Raw genomic sequence first — 12,591 nt, 5'->3', positions numbered from 1 at the left:
CCACATCATCGTAAGAGAAATTATCCTTCCCGCTTGATTATTTCAACATGGTTACCAATGCACTAGCTTCAAGTGGATGATAGCTAGAAGTTCATATGGAAATTTTTCTAGTAATATGAGAGTAGCATACTCAATTTGTTTACACTATAAATTTGTCTTCGATATCACATTAACACCAGTGAGTCCCACCATAATTTAAAAAATATGATGACGTGACACATAATAAATAGAGGAAACATAGAAAAATCTCCATATCACTGTAGTACAATAGATAATTAATCAAGCTCCAACACTCATAGAGATAAACAATAGATGTTTAGACTCTAGAAATCACTAAACTTTGTTGACTTGAACATCAGAATGTGTATGACATGATAACACATGAATAAAATATGTTGTACAGAAGTCAATTTGATTAGAACGCAATGACACAAATATAAAAACATGACAAAATTTATGCATCAAACAATACGAATAAAAAATAATAATTTAAATTACGAAGACTAACTAAAATAAAGTCTAAATTATTAATGTGGTTTTTTTTCTTCTTTATTAAAATATTAGAAAAGAGATCATATAGAAATTAGATGGGGGGCCGTCGGCGAAAGCATGAGTTCACAAACAGCATGGAGAATATGAGGGCTTTGTCCGATCCGGAGTTAACGTTCGGGGGTCGGTCGTTGACTGCCTTTTTTTTTTTTTTTTTTTTCATTATAATTATTTATTAAAAAAGAAAAGAAAATAAAAATGACGGTTAATTTGGTAAATTCGACACTGGAAATTCACCTTTTCCAATGAATATTTATATATATCCCCATAGATGCGAGGGCCTAGAGAGAGCGAGCTGCCTGTATTTCTCAGAGAAAAAGCAGAGATCTTATTGGGTCTATTGATAACTAAAGAGAAGAAAGCCGAAGCCAACATTAAAATTTTAATAAATACCCATTCCAAACACCAACCAAGAACAATCAACAAACCAACCAATTTTTTCCCCCAACATTGTCTTCTTCCTCTTCTTCTTCTTCTTCTACTTTTTGCTTCTCTTTCTGATGATCCCCATGCCATATTCTGCCTTTCTTATTTTGTCCCCTTTCTCCCATAATTCAGATCTATCTACTCTCCTTCTTTCATTAAATTAAACCCTTTTTCTTTTTCTTGCTCTAAACTATATTCCCTCCTCTTCTTCTTCTTCCTCTTCTTCTTCTTCCCCCAAATGGGTACTGGTTGGAGGAAAGCGTTTTGTACTACCATTTCTCGAGATTCAGAATCTAATAATGTCTCTGAGAAACAGAGGAGCTCTGGCACTCCAAATCCCAGCCCTAGAAGCTGTGTTCGATTGGGTTTCTTCAGCAATCCTTCTACTCCACGATTGCAGTCTCATCAGCCATTGAGTAGTCCAGGTCTTCGCTGCCGTACAGCTCAAGATGCCACTGTCAATCAGAGTCCGACTCTCCATTGCAAGACCTCCTCGTCCTCTTCATCAACTCCTAAATCTGCTAAATCCCAACGAGGGGTTTTGGGTTCTAATCCTTCCTCTCCTCGTTCCCCTCTGAAACTCTCTCTTTTCAAGAACAGCTTTAAGTTCAGAGTAAGATTTCTCTCATTCTCTCTCTCTGTTTTTCTGTGATTTTTTTTTTTCAAAAGGAATTGGAAATTTGACTTACAGGGTTTTGTTGTGGAAAAACAGAGTAGCTGTGGAATCTGTTTGAGTAGCGTGAAGACAGGGCATGGGACGGCGATTTACACGGCGGAGTGTTCGCATGCTTTTCATTTCCCTTGTATAGCCGCTCATGTCAGAAACCACGCCACTCTGGTTTGCCCTGTCTGCAATACCACATGGAAAGACGTTCCTCTGCTCGCCGCCCATAAGAATTTGGGCCCACTAACCCAGCACGATATCAAACCCAAGATTGAAGATAAAACCATGATTGAATCTTCCCCCAGAGCCTTTAAATCCAAACAAGACCCAAAAGAAAAGCCCTCGGAATTCAGGTCCTACGACGACGATGAACCCCTTTTGTCCCCTACCTCCGGCGGCCGGATTATCCCCATCCCAGAAGCCGATGAGAACCAAGACGATGTCGAGGAATTTCAAGGCTTCTTTGTACACCCAAAGCCGCCTTCCAGTGCGGCTAAATCTTCAATTCAGAGGACCAATGTGCAGGTCCGACTCCTCCCTGAAACGGCGTTGATTTCATCTGGACACGCCCACGAGACCTACGCGGTGGCTCTGAAAGTAAAAGCGCCACCGCCACATCCGGCTAGAAACAGAGCCAATGCCAATTTACTAGACCCATCCCGTCGTGCGCCGATCGATTTAGTGACGGTGCTGGATGTGAGTGGAAGCATGACGGGGCCGAAATTGATGATGCTGAAACGCGCCATGCGATTGGTCATTTCGTCGTTAGGCTCGTCGGACCGGCTCGCCATTGTCGCTTTCTCGGCCACTCCTAAAAGGGTGTTGCCGTTGAGGAGGATGACGGCTCAAGGCCAACGCGCCGCCCGGCAGGTGATTGACACGCTGGTCTGCAGCCAAGGAACCAGCGTGGGGGAAGCATTGAGAAAAGCCACAAAAGTACTCGAGGACCGGCGAGAGAGAAACCCGGTGGCCAGTATCATGCTTTTATCCGACGGCCAAGATGAGCGAACCCATTCAAATCAACGGCAGATGACACGACACGAGTCATCCACACGGTTCGCCCATATAGAAATTCCGGTTCACGCGTTTGGGTTCGGGAAGAGCGGCGGATACTGTCAAGAACCGGCGGAGGACGCGTTTGCCAAATGCGTGAGTGGGTTATTAAGCGTGGTGGTTCAAGACCTCCGTATTCAACTCGGGTTCCCGACCGGTTCATCTCCGGTTGTGATTTCCGCTATTTATTCCTGTACAGGCCGGCCCACGGTTTGCAGCTTGGGTTCGGTCCGGCTGGGCGATTTATACGCGGAGGAGGAAAGGGAATTACTCGTGGAGTTGAAGATTCCAACCTCGGCTGCTGGGACCCACCACGTGATGACGATGCAGTGCCTTTACAAAGACCCATCCACACAAGAAGTAGTGTACAGCCGAGAACAAGACATCCTTATCGCACGACCGGTAGCCGTGGGATCATCCGCTCCGAAGATCGAACGGCTAAGAAACATGTTCATAACGACTCGCGCTGTGGCGGAATCCAGGAGATTAATTGAGTACGACGATCATACAAGCGCACATCATTTACTCGCGTCGGCGCGTGCGTTACTAATCCAATCCGGATCATCAAGTGCTGACGTGTACGTGCGTGAGCTGGAAGTTGAGCTGGCAGAACTCCATTGGCGAAGGCAACAACAATTCGAAATACACCAGCAGCAACAACATCAACAACATTTAGTCACGACGACGCCGCGTAGGCGTGGCGGTGGGGATAAGGAAAATCCGACGTTGGTGGATGAAAACGGAGAGCCGTTAACACCGACATCGGCGTGGAGGGCGGCGGAGAAGCTTGCCAGAGTGGCGATTATGAAAAAATCGTTGACGAGTAGAGTGGGGGATTTACACGGGTTTGAAAACGCCAGGTTCTAGAAGAGGCAGAGGATTCACTGACTGTAAAATTTGGTTAATTTTGGAAAAGGGTAATGAGAAATTGAAAAGGGAAAGGGAAAAAGTATAGTACAGAAATGGATTTGTGGGGGGCAAAGTGGGGTTTTCCTCTTCTTCTTCTTCTTCTTCTTCTTCTTCAAAGCCCCACTGATTAGACTGTCTTATGCTTTTCATCAACTCCACACATACACTCAGCTTTCTGTAGCTTTCTTTCATGTAGATTAGAGGAAAATGGGATTACCAAAGCAGAAGCAACCATAAACGTTTTATTTCAAAATGACCCTTTTTTCAATTTAAGCAAAATATTTTTATTTTTACTTTTCTATATTATCATTACTACTACTTATGATGCAATGATGGGGGAGTTGGTAAAGTGGGAGGGGAACACTCAAGAGAAAGGGAAATAAATGAAATGATGAGGATATGATAAATGGAAAGGTAGTTATTATTATTATTATTATTATTAATTTTAAGATATACATATTGTTAACCAATAATTCATGGTTTGGCATGGCATGTTTTGGAGATAAAATTCTTTGCATTTGATCTTATTACATAACTTCCATTTTGGCTTTGAAAAGGACTTTTAAATGGTTTGTTTTGCTTTACAATGAAGCATTGGGTGGGCAAAGAATAATAATAGTGGTGAATTGATTCAAACCCATTTCATAAGATGTAGTTTTTGTTTTTGTTTTTGTTTTTGTTTTTTTATTTGTATGTAGTATAGTTTTGAGAGTTTGGTGTAGTGAACAGTGAAATAAACAGCTATTGATTGTGGAGTGGGTTGCTTAAATTGGTCCACCACTAAGCTTATTAATAAGGGGACATAAATACTATATATAGAGAAAAAAAAAAGATTCATTTAATTCAACCAAAAAAAAACATGATGGAAGATGGGGCAATGTGTTCCTTTTATCCAACATGTGAATCAATACATTCATTCATTACCACTCACTTCCTCCCATCTCTTTCCATTTCATTATCTTTTCTTCTTTCTTTTATCCACTTTTTTAAATAAATACAAATGAAAAATATCAAAACCGTCAATTATACATGCATTGTTATTCTTATATAGTCATTATGTCAATAATTTAGTAGTTTTAATAATACCCTTCTCTCATGAAGGATACACTTTAATTCAATTCACTAATATGATTCTTGTAGTTTACAAGTGTGTTCATATATTTTCTAGTTACAAAATTAGTTTTATGGGTAAAGTTTCTTGTAATGACTTTTCCTTAATCCGTAACAAATTCATCACACTAAAAATTTGAAAGTGCCATTCATTGTTTTAATCTCGATGCTTTATATATACTTTGTTGCATTTCTTTTTTCTCTCTTGCAAATTATTAGCCACACCACATATTGCTTAAAAGGAATAGTTTTCATTACAATATTAGAGTATTCAAAGTGGGTAAGTCGGCAAATTTTTATTTTTTTTTTAAAATGGTTTTATTTTGATTATTTTAAGAAATTTTTTAATCAACTATTGGTTTTTATAAATTATTAATTACAAAAAAAAAGTTGATTACTATGAGTAAGTCAACCGATTCGTTGACTAAGTTAAACTCATAATGTACCGTGATTATATATCTCTAGCTATTCTTTACCCTATTGATAATTGTATATTTACCTTGAAATTTGTGCTTTTTTTTTTTCGAAGTTGGAAATTGTGTTTGAATCATTCAACTTTTATATCATTATTCATGAGAAATACGAAAGAAATCTCTGTATTTGTGTTTCTAAATTTCACATTTTTAGTCCTTCCAACTTTTTAATATTAATATCTATTAATTAATTTAAAAGATTAAAATTTGATTCACTTGTGATAAATTTGAAGTTTAATTTATACAGTTTTAAGTCTTATATAATATATATATTAACAAAATCTACGAAAAGGTATAAATTGATTGAAGTACGAAACTTCAAAGTTTAAATGGATATAAGTTGATATTTTTTCAATTAATGTTAAATTTCTACTTTATAATTATTTTAAATTAATTAAATCAATTTAATGCCAAAGACACTCAAAAGTAGAGATGTCCACTGGGCGGGCGCAGGGATGGGGAAGCCTTCTCCATCCCCGTCCCCACGAAATTCCCCGCGAGGAAAAATTCATCACCTTTATTTTTCTCTAACATTTTTTAAATTTCAATTAAATATATATTTTTACAATTCTTTAAACATTTTCAATGGAATTTTCATCTAAATGAAATATTGTCAATTTTACTAATTAAAACAATAATACACATGTAATTTAAAAAATATAATTAAAATGTTAAATTCTCATAACTTGTAAAAATTAAAATTCAACAATTAGAGTATCCTATTTTAAATATTACTAACATCTAAAGAATTAAAGTAATAACAATCTTGAACTTAAATAATTAAAACATCCATAATTATATTAATAAAGTCTACAATATATATATATATATATATAATATATATATATATATATATTAAAAATTTATAATTATATTACAAAGTCGAGAGGGATTGGGGTCGGGTCGGGGTCGGAGCTGGGGATAGGGAATATATTCCCGTCCCCAGTCGCGAATTGTAAATGGGCAAAAAAATTTCTCACTCCCTCCTCTATTCTCCGTGTATTCGGGGATTCTCCATCTCGGGGCAGGTCTCCGCGGGACTCCAACCCCGCAGATTTTTTGGACATCTCTACTCAAAAGTATATGTGTATGAGTAAAAATTTGTGGGTAAAAATGTAAAATATTAAAATTAAAAGATCAAATTAAAACTAAACTCAAAATTTAAGGGAACGAAACATAAAAGATAGAGGTGTAAATTTTTGAAACATAAAAGCCCGATAAAAAACTAAACTGAAGATTTAAAATACTTTTTCAAGTCATTCTAATATTAATTTTTTTAGAATGACCGGCTGTTTTAGGGTTTTTTCCCCTCTAAAACTATAAACATGACAATGTTACAAATCTATCCATATTATTGAGAGTTATTTTTAAATATTTTAATTATTAGAGAAAATATGATTAATAAATTTCAATAATTATCTAAACAAACTATTCTAGCTACATGTGGGACAATAAATGCATTGTATTCTCAAAACACAACACCAATTTCATTATATATATGATTTTCAATTTTAAAAATGTTTTTCTTGAACAATTCCTATGATTTGCCAATTTTGTGACCTTTATTTAGTTGGAAATTGTATATTTATAATTTGTTTCAAATTAAATAATATGTGAATTTGACATTAAATTTTTCAATAATAACATGAAAATTTGCAAGGGGTACAAATAATGACATGAACATGTACGCAATGTTTTTTTTAATAAAAGCATAATATTTGAAACAAAATAGTAAAGATGATATACTCAATGACATGTAATCTCAACTAAAGGATAGGAAGTTCGAATTGGTTCGAATTCCCCACTATTAAGGATGATCATTGAAACTGCAAAAATCAAACGGTACCGAACCACTTTTTGTGTTCTGATCCGGTCTGAACAGTTAAAATTGTGTCGATATGATTCCTATTATAGATTTTTAAAATTTTTTGATTTGATGCGGTTTAACCACGGACTGTTTCTACTTCTACCCACCACACATAATAATAATAATAAAATTTATTACATTTGTGGTGTTATAAACAAATATTATTGCATAATCATTATATTAAAGCAATACTATTTATTGAAATGCTTTATAGAAAAATAAAGAAAGCTACCAATTAATTTATTTTTAAATCTATAGATCATTCCAATAAGTCTTTAATTTAATCATCACAGCTGGTTTATTGTTAACTTTTAAAAAGATTTTTTTTTTTTTTTGTAATTTAAAAACATATTCACGTATTATATTTTTTTCTACGAAAATTATTATTATTATTTAATCAATTTTAATAAAATTTAATTTTGAGAGACAAACGTTAAAGTATGGAACCGAAATGGTATGTTAACCTTGTTGTTATTTGTTAATTAATAATGCAATAAGAGAGAAGTTTCTGATAGAGAAATCTTCACGTGAGAATTGGTACTTGAAACTCTTAATCTTAAATTTACAAAATTTATACTGTTCTGGTTCTGTCCATTTGATATTTTTAATAAGAAAAAAGAAGAAGAAGAAGAAGAAGAAGAAAGAACTAAGAAAAGGCATATGCTATGACTGAAAATATTGCAATCCCAAGACCATAGCCAGTTTTATTTCAGAAAGAGATATATGCTCTAAGTTATGCCGACTTATTACCTGTCTTTGTTAAAATTACCTACAAAGATTGTCAAATCCATAATTTATTTTGGGAAGGGTGTAGAGCAGAGGCTAGTGTACGCATAGTGTTCTTCTAATTTGGAGCTTCCCGATGCTTTTTTGCATATTATTCCTTTGTTTCAACATATTGGGTAGGTCCTGGTCCTTGATGCTTTCACTTGTTCGTTGATTTTGTCCAACAACATTTCCCATTTTCTTGCTTTTTTGTTGGTCACTCATTTCTTGGTGCAAACAAGACTTTGTGACTAGTTTCTTTGGGTGAAAGGAATGATATAATTTTAGAGATTCCTACTCAATCTTTGATAGTTTTATGGATTTGATTCTTTTTCAGGCTACTAAACACCCTTTTTTTTATTATACTATTTCTTCCTTGATTTGTGATTCGAGAGCTTTTATGTAATCACACCTTTGAGTGTTTCGGAATTATATTCATTTATTTCATTCTCATCGATGAAATCGGCTCTCTTATCAAGAACATTTATATTAAAAAAAAAAAAAAAAAAAGATGTATATCTCATTAATTTAATTCATAGTTTCCTTTTGAGCATTGAAATTGCAGAGCCTCATCATCTTCAAACAGATTATCAGTCATTAACATTATAAGACAATGGTAGAAACTGATATATAGTCTGATTTCATTTCATACATTGTTCCTTGGTTTGATTTAGTTTTAGATTATAAAAGTTGATTTGATCATAAATATAAACAAAAAGAACTAAGTGCACATATATCTGAAACACCACATGTTTGTCTAATTTTGTTGATCACAGATAAGCAAAGAAGTAGCAATAGATAACACAGAATGACGGAAGAATCAAGGATTATCTCTATATATTGAAAATCAGTATCTTAATTACAAAAATTAACCACATTTCAGATACAGATTACAAGCTTAGTACAGGATTACCTCAAAGGTGTATTCTGCTACAATAGCTGAGAATGCACAAGGAACAAGCCAACACAGAGGTATGAGAGACCAGGTTTCACCATTGTCAATACACAAATCATCAAAAGAAAAGTTCCCACAGAGGGAATTAATGAAGATTAATTACGGATTCGAGATCACGACAAACCGAAGTGAGGAGTTCTCCCCTTATTTCGAACTGTGCAAGTAAAAGGCAAAGGGAGGTGAATGAGAGTTTCATGTAATACTGCTTACTTCTGGTTTTGTTCCACTTTAGCTCTGATTTTCTGTTCCAATACTGCTATCTCTGTCTCGAGGCTGAACATTCTATTTAGAGCGTGCATGTTCTCCAAGGTTTCACTTAAAGTTCGGCTGTCGCTCCCGTCGCATCTCAAATGCTGCATAGGACCATGAAGCAGCTTGTTAACTATACCACGACTAAGATCGTCTACAGCTCGTCGAGTTTTCTTTGGGATATCATCACCCATCTTTGATAGACATTTTTCTAACTCAGCAGTTCTGATTCTTTCAGCATAAGCCCTCAGTTTCTTGATCGTTGGAACAGTCTCCAATGAATCCCTCCATGCTTCAAATTGTTTGGATTCTTCGGTGATAATTGATTGTGCTTCCATCGCTTTTCGGAGCCTATCCTCCTTGTTTGCAGCAACTACCTCCTTGAGATCGTCAACATTGTACACTCGTACATCTTCTAGATCATTGATGCACGCTCCAACATTTCGAGGAACAGAGATATCGATGAAAAGCCTTAAGCCTCCGACATCATGCCCAACAGGGGGGAGATCTTTAACCTGCTCCTTTGTAAACAAAAGGCTTTCAGAAGCTGTGCTGGTAAATATCACATCTGCTTCAGCTGTACAACTAAGCATTTCTGTGAGGGGCTTGTAGATTATCTCGACGTCCTTAATCTCCTCGCGGATGGCTGTGACTCTCTCTTCAGATCGATTCACAACAACCATCTTTGTGCAGCCTTTAGCTACCAAATGTTTAATTACAAGCTTTCCCATCTTACCAGCTCCAATTACCAGCATTCTGGCAGTGGCATGGGAAGCTTCAGGAAGCTTCATCAAGGCCAATTCTACAGCAGCAGAACTCACAGATACAGCACCAGCAGCAATATTAGTCTCTGTCCTTACACGCTTACCCACCGTGATGGCATGCTTGAAAAGGCCACTAATGTTCCTTCCAAATCCTGCAACACCCTGCCCAACCTTGACAACTTGTTTAACCTGAGCAAGGATTTGGCCCTCTCCTAGAACAAGAGAGTCAAGCCCTGCTGAAACTTCGAAAATATGTTGTGTGGCATCGTTGTTATACAGCAAAAACCGGTGTTGGCAAATCTCCGAAACCGGGATTCCACTTGTCTGAAAACAACAACAAACCAGCTATTCATATGATTTCCATTCTTTACATGACATCAAAACTGAAAACATATTCTTTAATGGTGGTGGTCTGAATCAGAAGGTACAATCCTTTTGTAATCTTTCAATAGTTGTGGTTGTTAAGTAATCTCATATAAAACAACTATCTAGCCTTGAAATTTTGCCAGAATGGAAACTTGTCCAGATATCCAATATCACTAATCAGATAGCTACCATGATTTGAATCTGTGATACATTTAGAAATATAAAAGCTAAGACATGAATATGCTTGAAAAGTATAAAATCTAACGTGCAAAAAGTAGTTTTCCAAGATTATGAATCTTAATATCAATCAAACCTTTGACATCCATTCAGTCACTTCTTTCACTCCACGATGCTGAGATAGAGCAACAACATATATCTCCATTCTGTTGCAGGTGCTAAGAACGGCTGCTTCTTCAATGTGGTTTAAGCCACAAAGTTCTCCAATGGCACGAGGCCACTCTGCCTCAGGAATGGCCAGTTTTTCTCTCATTTCAACAGGTGTTGTATGAATACTAAGCCCAATCACAACAATGCTGCTTCTTTCCTTTGTATATCCTAATTTCCATACACAACAAACCCAGAACTTCAGTGAAGTCTCCAATTTGGACATCTTTTACAACTCTTCCCATCATGCAGCATTTCCATATAGAAATTCAATCAGATAACCAAAAGCTAATTATGGTAGTTAAAAATTGCGGAATTGGGAATTTCAAAATAGAAGTAATGATCAAGACTCCATTGAAAATTCAAGCAATGGCAAAGTCTAAAAGAGAAAAAACAGAAAGTAGAAAAATGGGAAATACTTACTGTCAACAGCAGAGGTCTTGAGCTGTTCAAGGGCAGAGAGATTGGAAGATTTAGCTGGATCAAATTCATCATTCTGAACCAAAACATCAGAAGAAGCAACCTCGCACCTCAGTGGGGAGAAAGACGAAAGGCCACTTCTCTGAAATAGAATTCTCCTGGTTCGAATGGATTTGCAGAAACCGGTAAGTTGAGATGAAGACGAAATCCTGGTGGAAGAAGAGGTTGCGGCCGATTTCAACAAAAGGGCTTCCAATTTGGCACCGGAAAAACTGGTTGAAACAGCCATTGAAGGGAAACCCTAAACCCAGAAAGGGGAAGCAGAGAGAGAGAAGTGGGGAATTGGAAATGAAGGGTGTGTTCAATTCACAACCAAAAATGGTGGAGCTTCGTCAAATGGGTGGGAAGTAGTGGAAGGAGGTTTTGTGCAAAAAGTGAAGAGTTGGAGGGTAGAAAAGCAAAAATTGAGGTGTTTAGGGATTTGGGAATTGGGATCAAATAAAAAAAAAGAGGCGAATTTTAAGAATTGGGATTATGAAATTTGAAGATTTGTGATTTTTCTTCCATGTGATTGGTGGGTTGAACACACGCCTTTATCCACACTCATTTCCAGCCTCTATCTTAGTATCAACCCTGTCCTCATCCTTTCAGGGCCCTCCCTCCATTTTTAGGGCTATTTTCTTTTAATTCTAATTTCTAATCTTCCTAATGCATTATATGCACATTTCACCTCCAACTTAGAGCTTTAATTCTTTCATTATATATGTTAATAGTTCAACCTACTTTTTAATCTGTAAATATATTAGTAAATACACATCAAACAATTGTTTAAATTATAATTCAATTTCTTAAAACACCAAGTTTCATTGAATTCTTTGTTTTCAAGTTTCTCTTTTAAGATTTTCTACCAAACATATTCTTAATCTCAAACTTTTAGATTTGTGTCTATTTGATATCTAAAGTTTTAAAAGCATCTATTTAGATTTCTTTTTAACTCTTTTTTTAACGAAAGATTTTGACCAAGACTTTGTTCATTAATTGATAAAATAGATGACAAGTATGTGCTTATGTGTAGAAATTTATATCAACATCAAAGTAAGTTAAAGTATAAGAATTTAGAAACCAAAATATTTCAATTTTCTTTAATCAATAGCTGTTTTCAATCAAATTTTGTAGCCTACTCAACAACTCAATATCCGAAAGAGTAAAATCTCAAAATATTTTGAAAAATCGTTATGAAAGCTATTTTAAAACTTGTAAATATAATATAGAGGGAAGAATTTTAATCGTAGATTTTTTAGTCACTAATAAATATTGGGTATCAATTGAGCTATGTTCCTTCCGAATTTGTCTACGATTTAAATCTATAACATGGTGAAAAAATTCTCGTTTTTTTTAGGACAATATTGATTTGTCATTAAAATTTTACCTAATATTTATATTTATGATTCGAGTTCATCAATATCCATATTTGTATGTGTCTAAAATGCTAAAACTTAAAAGTCTACCTACTTTTCGGTAAAAAAAAAAAAAGAAAAAAAAAGGTCTATATTACTTTAAAATATATATATTGCAATAATTTCTCTTTCTTCTCCCTCTTTCTTTTTTCAAAAAAACATTATATAATATATGCCATT

General features: G+C 35.4%; 2 protein-coding genes across 2 annotated transcripts; one reads left to right on the top strand and one right to left on the bottom strand.

The window, feature by feature from the left end:
- Nucleotides 1-818: 818 nt before the first annotated feature.
- Nucleotides 819-3,894, top strand: LOC120076389 (E3 ubiquitin-protein ligase WAV3). The gene is made up of 2 exons (XM_039030203.1): nucleotides 819-1,588; nucleotides 1,688-3,894. The coding sequence occupies exons 1-2, from the start codon at nucleotides 1,214-1,216 to the stop codon at nucleotides 3,557-3,559; spliced, it is 2,247 nt and encodes a 748-aa protein (XP_038886131.1). The 5' UTR covers nucleotides 819-1,213; the 3' UTR covers nucleotides 3,560-3,894.
- A 4,731-nt stretch (nucleotides 3,895-8,625) lies between these two features.
- Nucleotides 8,626-11,437, bottom strand: LOC120075764 (glutamyl-tRNA reductase 1, chloroplastic). The gene is made up of 3 exons (XM_039029426.1): nucleotides 10,958-11,437; nucleotides 10,464-10,705; nucleotides 8,626-10,108 (listed from the first exon to the last, which is right to left on the bottom strand). The coding sequence occupies exons 1-3, from the start codon at nucleotides 11,241-11,243 to the stop codon at nucleotides 8,978-8,980; spliced, it is 1,659 nt and encodes a 552-aa protein (XP_038885354.1). The 5' UTR covers nucleotides 11,244-11,437; the 3' UTR covers nucleotides 8,626-8,977.
- Between the last annotated feature and the right edge of the window lie 1,154 nt (nucleotides 11,438-12,591).

This window comes from Benincasa hispida, chromosome 4 (genome assembly GCF_009727055.1).
Source record: "Benincasa hispida cultivar B227 chromosome 4, ASM972705v1, whole genome shotgun sequence".
Lineage (NCBI taxonomy): Eukaryota > Viridiplantae > Streptophyta > Magnoliopsida > Cucurbitales > Cucurbitaceae > Benincasa > Benincasa hispida.
The sequence above is the reverse complement of the archived record's forward strand: the minus strand, read 5'-3'. Positions and strand labels throughout refer to the sequence as shown.